The sequence below is a fragment of the Bufo gargarizans genome, chromosome 3 (assembly GCF_014858855.1).
Source record: "Bufo gargarizans isolate SCDJY-AF-19 chromosome 3, ASM1485885v1, whole genome shotgun sequence".
Classification (NCBI taxonomy): Eukaryota; Metazoa; Chordata; class Amphibia; order Anura; family Bufonidae; genus Bufo; species Bufo gargarizans.
The window spans coordinates 232,714,003-232,729,149 of NC_058082.1; the positions used below are offsets into that span (position 1 = coordinate 232,714,003).

The window sequence follows — 15,147 nt, forward strand, 5'->3', positions numbered from 1 at the left end:
AACTTTTAAAGAATGCCACAAGGGGGCCCACTGAGATTTATCACCCAAGGGCCCACATGAACCTGGAGCCGGCCCTGTCTGGGATCTTTTCAGGCTAGGGAGATTAGCAATGTTGGAATAAGAGCGTAGACTGGAAGGTCCCTCTACCAAACCTACTTACCAGTCCAAAAAAACAACCCAGAACAAAGTAAATAACCTGTCTCAGCAAACTATACTATGCTGTGACAACATAACTTTCTGGATTCCCTTTTAACTCACTCTGCTGGGCATTCTGGGCGAGATATACACCCCCTCCAGAACTTTACCACACAAAAAATGTTCCTTTTTTACATTAGAAGGAATGTTTATTTATTTACTCACTTATATAGCGCTGACATATTCCACTGCTCTTTACAGACATTATCTTCACTTACTGTTGCCAGTGGAGCTCACTATCTAAGTTTCCTATCAGTATGTCTTAAGAGTGTGGGAGGAAACAGAAGTACCCGAAGGAAACCTACACAAACACAGGGAGAAACTCCTTGCAGATGCTGTCCTTGGTCAGATTCGAACCTAGGACCTCAGAGATGCAGGGCACCAGTTGCTGACCACTGAGCACCATGTAATCAAAGTATATTTTAAATAGAAACATTACTGCAATTGTATTTTTTTCTAAACATTTTAATTATTTTATACTTATTTGGAAAGCTTTGAGGAAGGAAAATATCTTCTTGTTTTAACTTTTTCATTTTTACTTTTTTAACTTTTTACGCTGCCACTTCAGTAACTTAGTTGTTGCAGTCATATGAAATCATAATCTGGTGACCTAAAGTGAGTGTTGAATGACAGTGATGCAAATATATTGTGTAGCTCCAGACTTTTATTATACTTATTATGCCTGCCACTCTAAGCAGATGAGAGAAGTTGCATCTCCCTTCTCTGATATACACTATAGTTTCTGCTCGGCAGACTAATCAGTGGCATGCTGATTAGTTAAAGAGCCATGGAATGGCTCCACTTACTCTCTTGTAAAAAAAAAAAAAACTGCAGGCTGATTGTCTGAAATTACAGTAACAGTAGTGTTAAATGACCAATAAACACTCACTGGATAACAGCTTTATTGTGATAAATGGACAACTGTTGTGGTGCACGGCAATGGTTAACAAACATAGTGGCACCATTGTGCCATGTAATATGATCAGAAAGTTTAGAGGAGTCGCTACCTTCAGCTTACTAGTTTAGAATGTTCTGCCTAGCCAGCAAGTCTCATTTTTGGTACATGTGATTTCAGGGCCTATAGCACTTATGTGAGGCATGCTCTTGTACACAGTACCACTCTACATAATAGTAAATGGATTCTGGGCACTGCACCCGCTTTTCCATAGACAGCTGGCTTTGGTTGAGAAGCCACAAATAAATTTGGGAGGGTGAGCATAATCATTATAATTTATTTTAAAGCGCCATTAATTCCATGGCTCTGTACACCCAGACAGGGTTACACAAATATAAAAATACAATGAACAATAAATTATTAAGAGAATGGTACAGACGGGTAGAGGACCCTGCCCGCAAGATCTTACAATCCATAACAGCATGACCTTGGTTTTCCCATGTATTAAATGGAAGAAGCTCCCATGTAAAAGTTCCAATGTTATAACACAAAGCCATATCATATTTTATGTAAGCCAGTCTTTTGGACGAAGGACCTCTACAATTAAAATTAATCTAGGAGACTCTTGGTTATGTAACCTGGGCAATGAATGTATAAAACATAAAATCAAGCAAATAAAAAATTACCTTATTTTTGGGACGGTGAAATCAGAAGGCAATTTGGAGATCTTTACCATCTGTGGCCTGTTGGGAAATTTTTCAAAGATACGTAGACGCAGTGGTAGTTTTTCTTTGGTGTCAGCATTTGCTTCACTTTGTTTCAACTAAACAAAAGCATGGAGAAAATACTGAGACACTGACCACAACAGACAGAAGATGGCAGCAAAGGTACATTTTCCACTCACCATCTAGATTAGAAATCCATTTCTTATGTTTACAGTACTAGACTAAAAGTGCATTGCAGAAAACACAGTGCATATGATAGATACCACACAATACCATACATAGATTTACCATGTTCAGAGTACATGTTTGTTGTTGCTGTGTCATAACCATTACTAGACCTTTAGGTACAGCATGTGCAGTTTGATAATGCATGCTTGGCTTGCATTGACAGCGGAATGTATATGTTGTGCTGTTTCTTCCTGTACCTCTCCTAGCAACACACATTACTATTATTAAAATGCCACATGAAAGTAATACAGCCCTTTATTATTAGTATTATTTATTTTATAAATCCTCAAATGTAAAAATAAAACCTGTACACAGTCTTGTAGTGTATATATATATGAAGAGATGTATCACTATTCATTAACCATAGAAAATGACAGAACTCTTCATCAAATGCTGCATGATTTATTATCAGGTACTCTGCAATATAATTTGGATAGCGATAAAAACTGTCACTCAAATCAAAAGTAAGGGGGACCTATAGTAACAACCACAAAGTTGACCCAGGGGTGCACCTAGCCTTTATGCTGCCTGAGGCGAAAACTAAAACAACTCCCCCCAATGCCAATTCCTTAGCCTAACCCCTTTGCCACAATGAAAGCGCTCATAGCCCATGGCCCTTCCATTATGGTCTTACCTGGTGGGGATTCCAGAATTGTATCCATCTTTGTTAGAGGGCTATTTTTTAAATAGTTTAAATACAAATGTGAACTGCTCATATCAGATCATAAGCAATTGTATGGAGCAAACTGCAAGCCAAGTAGAGCAAGTGAACTATTGGTTAACCTCAGATATACCTCTCAGGGATATCATAAATTCCTGAATAACTTAAAGTAAGAGTACAGATACTCGAGCGAAATATATCCACCATTTTATGTTAAATGACAAGATTGAACAATTGAACCACCATCTTATGCATGTCGCTATTTTATGATACTTTATTCAACACGTGTTTTGTACATGGACTATGTGCTGCGGAGGCGGCAGTGTTATATATGAAGAAAAATCTAAGTTAATAAAGAAGTTATTTCAAGAATTTGGTGTGCTCTTTAAACCTACTGTTTTTATAGAACGGCGCTAGAGGAATTAGAGTAATAGACAGTCTGGTTAGATTAAAAGGTCAGAGATATCAAAATCCTTCTAATGCCACAGCGCAAAAGGCACTTCATAGTGCTGCGCCTGCCACACCTAACACAATTCAGGACCAAATCAACAGAGTCACCAGGATCCTCAGAAATCAACTCCTCGAATATAAACAAAGGGAAGGCAAAGACCATGTAGCTCTAATGGTGACCTACAACCCACAACTAAAGGTACTAAGAAAAACCAGAAGAAAACTAAACAATACTCTAAGTAAAGATGATCTGCCCAGGACAATATTTCCAGACATTCCTATGCTATGCTTCAGACAACCACCAAATTTAAAAAATCTGAAGATCAGGAGTTTACTACCCTCCAATATACAGAAAGGAACTTTTCCCTGCAATGTGAGGGGCTACAAAACCTTTTCACACATACTAACCACAGACGGTATACGAATCCAAAACACCTAGCAGGACTATAAGATTCCTGGAACATTCATGTCTTCTGCATCTAATGTGGTGTACCTCATTATGTGCACTTAATGTCTTTATGTGAAGGAAACAGGGCAAACATTTAGAGCAAGGATAAGGTCTCACAGTCATTCTAGAAAGGAGAAAAAGACATGTTTGTTGCCAGACATTTTGGTGATCCTGGCCATAGCATTATAGACCTCCAAGTACTAATATTAAAGGGTCATTTCAAACCCTAAAGGGATAGAAGAATTTGGGAACACAAATTTATGATACACTTAACACAGGACTGAATTTGTCACAAGGTTTTATGACCTGCTATAACATATAAGGAGTGAAAGGGGTTGTCTTCTCTCTGAACTCAGAGACAAACTTTCATATGGCTGATCTGTATACTAATTAATGACCCTTTCTCCAAGACCATTCCTCTGTTTGTTTATGTTTTACAATGTATTACTCCACCTCTCTTTTCTTTCCTGTGTATATCCATGTTTGAGATTTTTTCATCTCTGGCCTGAAGAAGGGACCCGAGAGCCTCGAAAGCTTGCCTGATAACATAATTTATTTTAGTTAGCCATTAAAATGTAGCAAACTAAAAAATATTATATTGTTTCTCATTTTTTTTTATTTTTTAGAGCAACAAGAATCCCTACATCAAAAGACAGTACTTCGTACTTTGTAACTATCCACTTCCTTCTTTTTCCTTCAAGAAGAGGACCTACTGGCTGTCTACCTACATCAAGGATCAGCAACCAGTGGCACTCCAGCTGTTCTCAAACTAAAACTCCCAGAATCCTCCTTTCAATTCTATGAGCGCTACAAGAACAATCTGAGTAAGGGCTGTTTCACACGAGCGGATGCCGTGCGTGACATCCGCTGCGTGAATGACAGCCAAGACCCGATGCAGACAGCAGAAGCATGGAGCATTAACATGACTGATAATGCTCCGTACCTCTCTGTGACCTCTTCACTACGAAATCACAGCGAGATAAAGTTGTCACTGTGATTTCGTAGTAAAGAGATCACATAGAGGCACAGAGCATTATCAATCATGGTTAATGCTCCGTGCTTCTGCAGTCCGCATCGGGTCTTGACTGTCATTCACGCAGCGGATGTCACACACGGCATCCGCTTGTGTGAAACAGCCCTGTGTGAATGCTAGGAGTTGCAGTTTCACAGAAGCTGGAGTGCTGAAGTTTGCTGATCCCTGACCTAGACAGAAACAATGGCCTTGTTGTAAATGCACAGTTTCTCTTTCAATGCCTTGGTTCCATTTAAAACAGGTGCAGGATATAGCAATATGTTACATAAAATCACTGTTATTGCCCTAATATCTAACTAGATACAGCAGCACTGTGAGCTTATTGTTGAATTTTTCCTTACATATACTGAAAAAAAGGTTTAGTCTCCAGAGGTGACAAAGCTTCATTTAGTATAAGAGCTGCGAATCTGAATCAGAAAATCAAGAAAAATGTTAAAGGCTATGTACAGCTTCAAGGGGCAATTTGTTTTTAGGATTGCATTTTACTCAGTTTGGGATAAAAGTAATTTTTTCAGTTGGTCTTTATTGCAAATATTGAGCCATTCTGTCACAAAGGGTCAACTGTTATTCTAGCTCTGTGAATGGTTCTTTCAGTTTCACTTTGTGCTGGTCATCTAATAACCCTAATCTTTAAATTTCTAAAAGGTCATAAACACTTTTTTAAGACAGATTCTGCTCAGTAAGATAAAAATTGAGCTATAATGAGTGTTTATAAGGTCGGAGATCAGAGTTAAGGAGCCTGACGAAGCAGAGAAAAAAATTAGAACCAGCTACTTGGTGCGGTGCAGGGAAAACAGCAAATTATTTTTACTGAAGACAAAAATAAATAAATAATTTAGCTCAAAATGAGTACAATGCAATAATAAAAAAAATGCCACCAAAGGTGTACACAGCCTTTACAGCTTCAAAAAAGCTAAGATGTTTTCTTAAAACAAAACATTAACTTATGTAAATATGTTGAATTATTGTGCTAAAATGTTAATATGCTCATCTACCTACTCTCTCATGCCCTATGTAAACATATTAAAATAAAGGCTGGACAACCCTTTAGAGTTTTTATTTATTTTTACTATTGCCAACTGATGTAGCGACCACAATGATGCCAGGAGGTGCAGGTCTGGCAGATTGCTATTGAAAGAAGTGGTAACTCATTATCATCAGCAGAGTGTTTGTTTTCTGCAAACCATGTGGCCATTATTAAACTGTTAGAAGTTACCACTTATTTAATGAATAATATGTGCAGCCCTACTGGTGTTGGCTGAACTGTGGCCACTACAGGGCCAAGCGGCAGATGCTACATGTAGTAGCACTCTAATACCGAACAGGCAAATCAATTAGTTTACTTCCTTTAATTCATAGGGAACCACACATGTATCAAATATATTCGAATGGCAGGAGAACTCAGCAAATCTTTACTTAGACTAATATATTCTCTATCTAAAATCAACATATATGTAACAAATGTACAGTACAGTACAATGTATATTCCCCCGCCAATCCAACATGTATTCCTATCCTGTAGATAGAGATAAATGTTTGTTAGAAATTACTTAATATCTTACAACATACTTATCATTTATGCCCATTTAAGTAGCCATAGAAATCAAGACACACAGTACAAATAGTTCCCACATAGTTCACATTTTGTCAATGTTGAGAAAAACAAAAGGGTCCCAAACTGTGACAAATATTGATCTCTTGTGCTGACTACATACCTACTGTATTATGTATTCATTAATAGAAAAGGTAAAAACATGGCTGCTTTCATCCCAGCAACATCAGGCAAGTCAAATAATTGTGTATGGTATAATTGTAGTGAGCCAATGGCGCAGCTGACCAGACTGACTGGAGAAATATGATCTATGCGATCTATGTGCGTCCAAGGAGTCGGTCCCCCTTAGAGCGTGAGAAGTTGGAAGGTTGGTGGTCTGCTGGAGGAAGTGTGAACCTATAAGGATTGGTACACCACAGAAAATTACTACCACTCTATACCTAAACGGTGTTGCTGGCATGAGTTTGAGGTGCACAAAGAGTATTTTTTTGGTTACATGTCATTATTTAGACTGCTAGCTTGTTTTGCTCTGGTGGTGAGGTGGCGGCCTGAGACCTAAATAGCATACGGGAACTCATGTTTTTGAAAAATGGGGACTTGGAGGTACTTGCAGGTTGTCAGAGAAAGCGTGGGTCCATATATTTAGCATATTAGAAAGGGTCATAAAGGAGCACTGCTACCTCTTACTTCTACTGTCTTTTTTTTCTTTCTCTTTTTCTCCTTTTTTGGATTGGAGCTTTGAACTGTCAGAAAACTCCAAAGTTGAATCCTGTTTTAACGGACGCTGGAGAGTTAAGGCTTATAGTCTTAGTATATATGGAGAAGATACTACATATTTAATATAATCTAATAGACAAGGAGCTGGTGTGGCTGAGTGCGGTTATTTATTTGTTCCCTACTTGATGTGACCACTAATGAAATTTGATTTTTAAAAGTAATCATGGGATATTGATTGGACATTATTAATTATGGATCGACTTTTTTTTCTTATTAAATTTATTGATATATTAGATCATGTTATTAAATGTAGGATATTAATTATTTAGAGGTATTACGGTGCATTATAAAGGAGCAGGTCTTTCTCTCTCTTACATCTTTAAGGATATCGTTGTATAAGAACTCGGAAATAGCACAAAAAGTATTTTATTTTTTGTAAATGGCAAGGTGAGACTTTACCTCTAATGGACTGGTTATGAATTAAGGTATTAAAGATAGGTAATACACGGAGAAGAAATAATTTCAATATATAAGGACTTTGTGTGGTAAAGACTGGCTGATTCTTCCCCTGCTATTTAACCCCTTAAGGACCAGGCTCATTTTCACCTTAAGGACCAGGCCATTTTTAGCAAATCTGACCAGTGTCACTTTAAGTGCTGATAACTTTAAAACGCTTTTACTTATACAGGCCATTCTGAGATTGTTTTTTCGTCACATATTGTACTTCATGACACTGGTAAAATAAAGTAAAAAAAATTAATTTTTTTGCATAATAAAATACCTAATTTACCAAAAATTTAGAAAAATTAGCAAATTTCAAAGTTTCAGTTTCTCTACTTCTGTAATACATAGTAATACCCCCAAAAATTGTGATGACTTAACATTCCCCATATGTCTACTTCATGTTTGAATTATTTTGGGAATGATATTTTATTTTTTGGGGATGTTACAAGGCTTAGAAGTTTAGAAGCAAATCTTGAAATTTTTCAGAAATTTACAAAAACCCAATTTTTAGGGACCACTACAGGTCTGAAGTCACTTTGCGAGGCTTACATAATAGAAACCGCCCAAAAATGACCCCATTCTATAAACTACACCCCTCAAGGTATTCAAAACTGATTTTACAAACTTCGTTAACCCTTTAGGTGTTGCACAAGAGTTATTGGCAAATGGGGATGAAATTTGAGAATTTCATTTTTTTGCCTAATTTTCCATTTTAACCCATTTTTTCCACTAACAAAGCAAGGGTTAACAGCCAAACAAGACTGTATCTTTATTGCCCTGACTCTGCCGTTTACAGAAACACCCCATATGTGGCCGTAAACTACTGTACGGCCACACAGCGGGGCGTAGAGTGAAAGGTGCGCTGTATGGTTTTTGGAAGCCAGATTTTGCTGGACAGTTTTTTTGACACCATGTCCCATTTGAAGCCCCCTGATGCACCCCTAGAGTAGAAACTCCATAAAAGTAACCCCATCTAAGAAACTACACCCCTCAAGGTATTCAAAACTGATTTTACAAACTTTGTTAACCCTTTAGGTGTTGCGCAAGATTTAATGAAACATAGAGATACAATTTCAAAATTTCACTTTTTTGGCAGATTTTCCATTTTAATATTTTTTTCCCAGTTACAAAGCAAGGGTTAACAGCCAAACAAAACTCATTATTTATGGCCCTGATTCTGTAGTTTACAGAAACACCTCATATGTGGTTGTAAACCGCTGTACGGGCACACGGCAGGGCGCAGAAGGAAAGGAATGCCATACGGTTTTTGGAAGGCAGATTTTGCTGGACTGGTTTTTTGACACCATGTCCCATTTGAAGCCCCCCTGATGCACCCCCAGAGTAGAAACTCCAAAAAAGTGACCCCATTTTAGAAAGTACGGAATAGGGTGGCAGTATTGTTGGTACTAGTTTAGGGTACATATAATTTTTGGTTGCTCTATATTACACTTTTTGTGCGACAAGGTAACAAGAAATAGCTTTTTTGGCACGTTTTTTTTGTTGTTATTTACAACATTCATCTGACAGGTTAGATCACGTGGTAATTTTATAGAGCAGGTTGTCACGGACGCAGCGATACCTAATATGTATACAATTTTTTTTATTTATGTAAGTTTTATACAATAACTTCATTTTTAAAACCAAAAAATTGTTTAGTGTCTCCATAGTCCGAGAGCCATAGTTTTTTCAGTTTTTGGGCGATTATCTTGAGTAGGGTCTAATTTTTTGCGGGATGAGATGACAGTTTGATTGGCACTATTTTGGGGTGCATATGACTTTTTGATCGCTTGCTATTACACTTTTTGTGACGTAAGATGGCAAAAAATTGCTTTTTTTACACAGTTTTATTTTTATTTTTTTTACGGTGGTCACCTGAGGAGTTAGGTCATGTGATATTTTTATAGAGCCGGTCCATACGGACGCGGCAATACCTAATATGTATACTTTATTTTTATTTATGTAGGTTTTACACAATGATTTTATTTTTGAAAAAAAAAAAATGATGTTTTAGTGTTTCCATAGTCTAAGAGCCATAGTTTTTTCAGTTTTTGGGCGATTATCTTGAGTAGGGTCTCATTTTTTGCGGGATGAGATGACGGTTTGATTGGTACTATTTTGGCGTACATGCGACTTTTTTGATCACTTTTATTACTTTTTTGGGGAAGTAAGGTGGGCAAAATTTCAATTTTCTCATAGTTTTTATTTTTTTATTTTTATGGCGTTCACTGTGCGGGGAAAGTAACATGACCGTTTTATAGATCAGGTCGTTACGGACGCGGCGATACCTAATATGTGTAGTTTATTTTATTTTTTTAATTTTTATTCAGTGATAAATGTTTTTTTTTTTTAATCTTAACTTTTTTCACTTATTTTTTGACCCAGACCCACTTGGTTCTTGAAGATCCAGTGGGTCTGATGTCTGTAAAATACAGTACAGAACCTATATAGGTATCTGTACTGTATTTTACTTACACTGAACAGATCTATGCTTTCAGCACAGATCTGTTCAGCACCATGGACAGCAGGACGCCTGAGCAGGCGTCCTGTTGCCATGGGAACCTTCCCCGTCTGCCACAACTTCGCAGACGGGGAAGGGTGAGGACTGGGGTGTCGGGGGGCTGTCTGGGGGCTCTCTCCCTCTCCCATCGGGGGGCTGCAAAGGCACAGCAGCCCCCCGATCGGAGAGGGAGGGAGCTCCCTCTTACTGTTAACCTTTTCCATACAGCGGTCCGTACGGACCGCTGTATGGAAAGGGTTAAACGGCTGACATCGCATCAACGATGTCAGCCGTTTATACCAGGGTGCCAGCAATGTGCTGGCACCCTGGTATACCCACTGTACACCAACGATTACGCAATGGGAGGCGGGCGGGGGATCGTGATCCCGCCTGCCGCACCGCCCGCCTCCCGCAACGCCCCCACCGCCTGCGACACCCCCCTGCACCGCCCGCCGCCATCAAATCATGCAGGGGTGCAGGGGGGGTGTACTATATCGATTTTAGGAACTCTAAAGCTTCTGATCCCCGCGGTCAGGGACCGCGGGGATCAGAAACTGCAAAAAGCGCAGCAAAACGCAGGTCTGAATTGACCTGCGGTTTGCTGCGATCGCCGACACGGGGGGGGGGGTCAAATGACCCCCCCTGGCATTTTAACAGGATGCCGGCTGAATGATTTCAGCCGGCATCCTGTTCAAATTAACCCCTGCGGCGCCGGAATGCCGATTTTAAAGTCAGGACGTACCGGTACGTCCTCGGTCCTTAAGGACTCGGGAAATAGGGCGTACCGGTACGTCCTCGGTCCTTAAGGGGTTAAGGTGATGAGTTGATTAATCAGGATTGATGTATATTTGGGATATTCATTGGATATTATGTAATAGGGGTAGCTTATCTGGATTATGTCATCAAGAATATGAATTAATCTCTGTATGAATTGATATTGATCATTGGTGGGTGATTAGTGGGATATTTGACCTTATTTAAACTATTTAAAAAATAGCCCTTTAACAAAGATGGATACATTTCTGAAATCCCCGCCACAATGGCACAGAAGAACCAGGGATATATGGAAGGAAAGGAGGATGGCGGTGATCAAAATAATATCGGGGAACCCCGAGAAAGGGGTCATGAGAATCTCCAGAGTAAAAAGGAGGGGTTGGATATAAAGATAAATAAGATTGACTAGCAGAAGGACCCGGCTTCTCACAGGTATACTTCATCTATTTGATTTAATGTGTTTGTGTGTCGTTAAAAGATATCGACAGCATCCACTAAAACTGTGACATCTGTGACATCTACAGTACCCCATCCCTTTAACAGTGATTTCCACAATAACCCGCCAATTAAAAGTGACTGTCTCCTTAACTGTGCCCTTAACTATGAGCTCTACAGTTCCCTGTCCCCTTAACAGTGACCTCCACAGCATCCCGCCCCATTATCAGTGACCTCCATAGCAGCCCACCCCTTTAACAGTGACCTCGGCAGTGGCCGCTTCTTTATTAATGACTTCCACAGTACCCCATCTCCTTAACAGTGTTTTCCACAACACCCCGTCCCCTTAATAGTGGTCTATACAGCAATCTGCCCCTTAACACTGACCTCCATAACGGACCGTCCCCTTTTCTGTTACCTCCACAGCAGCCTGCCCCTAGAGTGGCCAGAGGTCTGGTTTTAGGCCGGACAGTCTGGCTTTCAGACTCCCTGTCCTCTGTCCAGGCCCTGCGCACAGGGATGTTCTTTTGAACAGCTCACTCTCAGACAGCAGCACTGTGCTATTGGAGCATGAGCTGCAGTGAAAAAGTCACCATCCCTCCCACCCCTGCAGCTGACAGAAGTAGATTTTTACCTTTATTTTTAAAATCCATGTCGGCAGCGGAGTGGGATGGGGTGTGGCCTAAACAGATCAGGGGTGTGGCTTAGCGGGACCCGGGGGTGGGGTTTTTATGTCCGTCTTTTGAGGGTGGCCTGAATGGCCACCCTACCTGACCCCTGAACTGTGACCTCCACAGCACTCCGCTCCCTTAACAGTGTCATCCACAGCGCCCTGCCCCTTTAAAGCTGACCTGTAGCAGTGAAGAAAAATGGCTGGGTTGTTATGGAAACCTGATGTAAAACTGTGTGTATGTGGAGACTGAGGACCTGCAAGCTTCTATTGGCTGATAAGGGACATGTGACTGTGTGTATGGCAGTTGGGCTATAAAGAGAAAGACCTGCGGGCTTCTATTGGCTAATGTAGGTCATGTGATGTGCCATATTTGCATTTTTGGGAATATCTAAGGAACGGTCGGTGCTAGAGAGCTGAGACCCGATGCCAAATTTTGTGATTGTAAATGCGACGGTGCGGATTTCTTTAGCGGACATATATACACACACACATACATACACTCAGCTTTATATACAGGGAGTGCAGAATTATTAGGCAAGTTGTATTTTTGAGGATTAATTTTATTATTGAACAACAACCATGTTCTCAATGAACCCAAAACACTCATTAATATCAAAGCTGAATATTTTTGGAAGTAGTTTTTAGTTTGTTTTTAGTTTTAGCTATTTTAGGGGGATATCTGTGTGTGCAGGTGACTATTACTGTACATAATTATTAGGCAACTTAACAAAAAACAAATATATACCCATTTCAATTATTTATTTTTACCAGTGAAACCAATATAACATCTCAACATTCACAAATATACATTTCTGACATTCAAAAACAAAACAAAAACAAATCAGTGACCAATATAGCCACCTTTCTTTGCAAGGACACTCAAAAGCCTGCCATCCATGGATTCTGTCAGTGTTTTGATCTGTTCACCATCAACATTGCGTGCAGCAGCAACCACAGCCTCCCAGACACTGTTCAGAGAGGTGTACTGTTTTCCCTCCTTGTAAATCTCACATTTGATGATGGACCACAGGTTCTCAATGGGGTTCAGATCAGGTGAACAAGGAGGCCATCTCATTAGATTTTCTTCTTTTATACCCTTTCTTGCCAGCCACGTTGTGGAGTACTTGGACGCGTGTGATGGAGCATTGTCCTGCATGAAAATCATGTTTTTCTTACCTTGCAGACTTCTTCCTGTACCACTGCTTGAAGAAGATGTCTTCCAGAAACTGGCAGTAGGACTGGGAGTTGAGCTTGACTCCATCCTCAACCCAAAAAGGCCCCACAAGCTCATCTTTGATGATACCAGCCCAAACCAGTACTCCACCTCCACCTTGCTGGCGTCTGAGTCGGACTGGAGCTCTCTGCCCTTTACCAATCCAGCCATCTGGCCCATCAAGACTCACTCTCATTTCATCAGTCCATAAAACCTTAGAAAAATCAGTCTTGAGATATTTCTTGGCCCAGTCTTGACGTTTCAGCTTGTGTGTCTTGTTCAGTGGTGGTCGTCTTTCAGCCTTTCTTACCTTGGCCATGTCTCTGAGTATTGCACACCTTGTGCTTTTGGGCACTCCAGGGATGTTGCAGCTCTGAAATATGGCCAAACTGGTGGCAAGTGGCATCTTGGCAGCTGCACGCTTGACTTTTCTCAGTTCATGGGCAGTTATTTTGCGCCTTGGTTTTTCCACACGCTTCTTGCGACCCTGTTGACTATTTTGAATGAAACGTTTGATTGTTCGATGATCACGCTTCAGAAGCTTTGCAATTTTAAGAGTGCTGCATCCCTCTGCAAGATATCTCACTATTTTTGACTTTTCTGAGCCTGTCAAGTCGTTCTTTTGACCCATTTTGCCAAAGGAAAGGAAGTTGCCTAATAATTATGCACACCTGATATAGGGTGTTGATGTCATTAGACCACACCCCTTCTCATTACAGAGATGCACATCACCTAATATGCTTAATTGGTAGTAGGCTTTCGAGCCTATACAGCTTGGAGTAAGACAACATGCATAAAGAGGATGATGTGGTCAAAATACTCATTTGCCTAATAATTCTGCACGTAGTGTATTAGGTATACTACCAAAGTGGAAGATGTACTATGTGCAGTGAATAAATCCAATCAATACTTGGTAGATTTAACAGTAAAAGATTCCTTCGTTCAAAATGATATTACCCTGATAAAAAATGAAGTGAATAAAATGTGGGATAGGATTAGGGAGGAAGAAATAGCTATCAGAGACGTGAAAGAGGAGGTGGTTAGAATTAATAAAAGAATGGATGAAATGGAATCTGATAAAAAGGTGTTGAAAGAGAAGCTCACATATTTAGAGGATAGGGCGCGGAGATATAATACTCGTGTAGTGGGCTTCCCTAAAAGGAATAGAGAAAGATGACCCAGCAGAGTTTATCCAAAAGTGGTTGATAGAGGTAATTGGTTCTGAATACCTATCCCCATGGTTGGTGGTGGAACGTGCCCATAGGATTCCAACTAATAAACCACCTGCTGGGAGCCCTCTTAGAGCAATTCTGCCAATGATGATGGCCCAGATTTATCATTTGCTCAAGTCAAAATAATGGAGTGAAATTTATTTATTGGCTCTGCGCTATGCTTGCCAGTTTTCTGAAAGTGGCCGTGTTTTCTTCTCTAGACAGATTTACTATTGCCACAATTTTAAAAAGTCCCCAGAAATTGCGCACAAATTGCACCAGTTCACTCCACTGAGGACCAGGCTTATCTTATACGACTTTTTAATAGAACATGCAACTTTTTCATAAACACGTGCGACTTTTGTAAAGCCGCTTACTGAAGGATAAACTGCTACCGGCAAACCACAAAAGTGACTTTGGACATATGTAAAAGTGGAGTAAGGCTACTTTCACACTAGCGTTCGTCGGTCCGCTCGTGAGCTCCGTTTGAGGGAGCTCACGAGCGGACCCGAACGCCTCCGTCCAGCCCTGATGCAGTCTGAATGGAGCGGATCTGCTCAGACTGCATCAGTCTGGCGGCGTTCTGCCTCCGCTCCGCTCGCCTCCGCACGGCCAGGCGGACAGCTGAACGCTGCTTGCAGCGTTCAGCTGTCCGCCTGGCCGTGCGAAGGTGAGCGGATCCGTTCAGACTTACAATGTGAGTCAATGGGAACGGATCCGCTTGAAGATGACACCATATGGCTCAATCTTCAAGCGGATCCGTCCCCCATTGACTTTACATTGAAGGTCTGAACGGATCCGCTCAGGCATCTTGCGCACTTAGAAATTTTTCTAGGTTATTAATGCAGACGAATCCGTACTGAACGGAGCCTCCGTCTGCATTAATCTGATCGGATCCGTTCAGAACGGATCCGATCAAGCGCTAGTGTGAAAGTA

The 15,147-nt window shown here is 40.5% G+C and overlaps 1 protein-coding gene across 2 annotated transcripts in view; it reads right to left on the bottom strand.

The window, feature by feature from the left end:
* The window catches only part of NALCN (sodium leak channel, non-selective), a 759,765-nt gene that overhangs the window by 153,684 nt on the left and 590,934 nt on the right, over window positions 1-15,147 (bottom strand). For both annotated transcript variants that reach the window (XM_044284936.1, XM_044284935.1), the window contains one exon: window positions 1,777-1,913. In XM_044284936.1, the coding sequence (XP_044140871.1) occupies window positions 1,777-1,913 (137 nt within the window). The remainder of the gene's footprint in view (window positions 1-1,776; window positions 1,914-15,147) is intronic.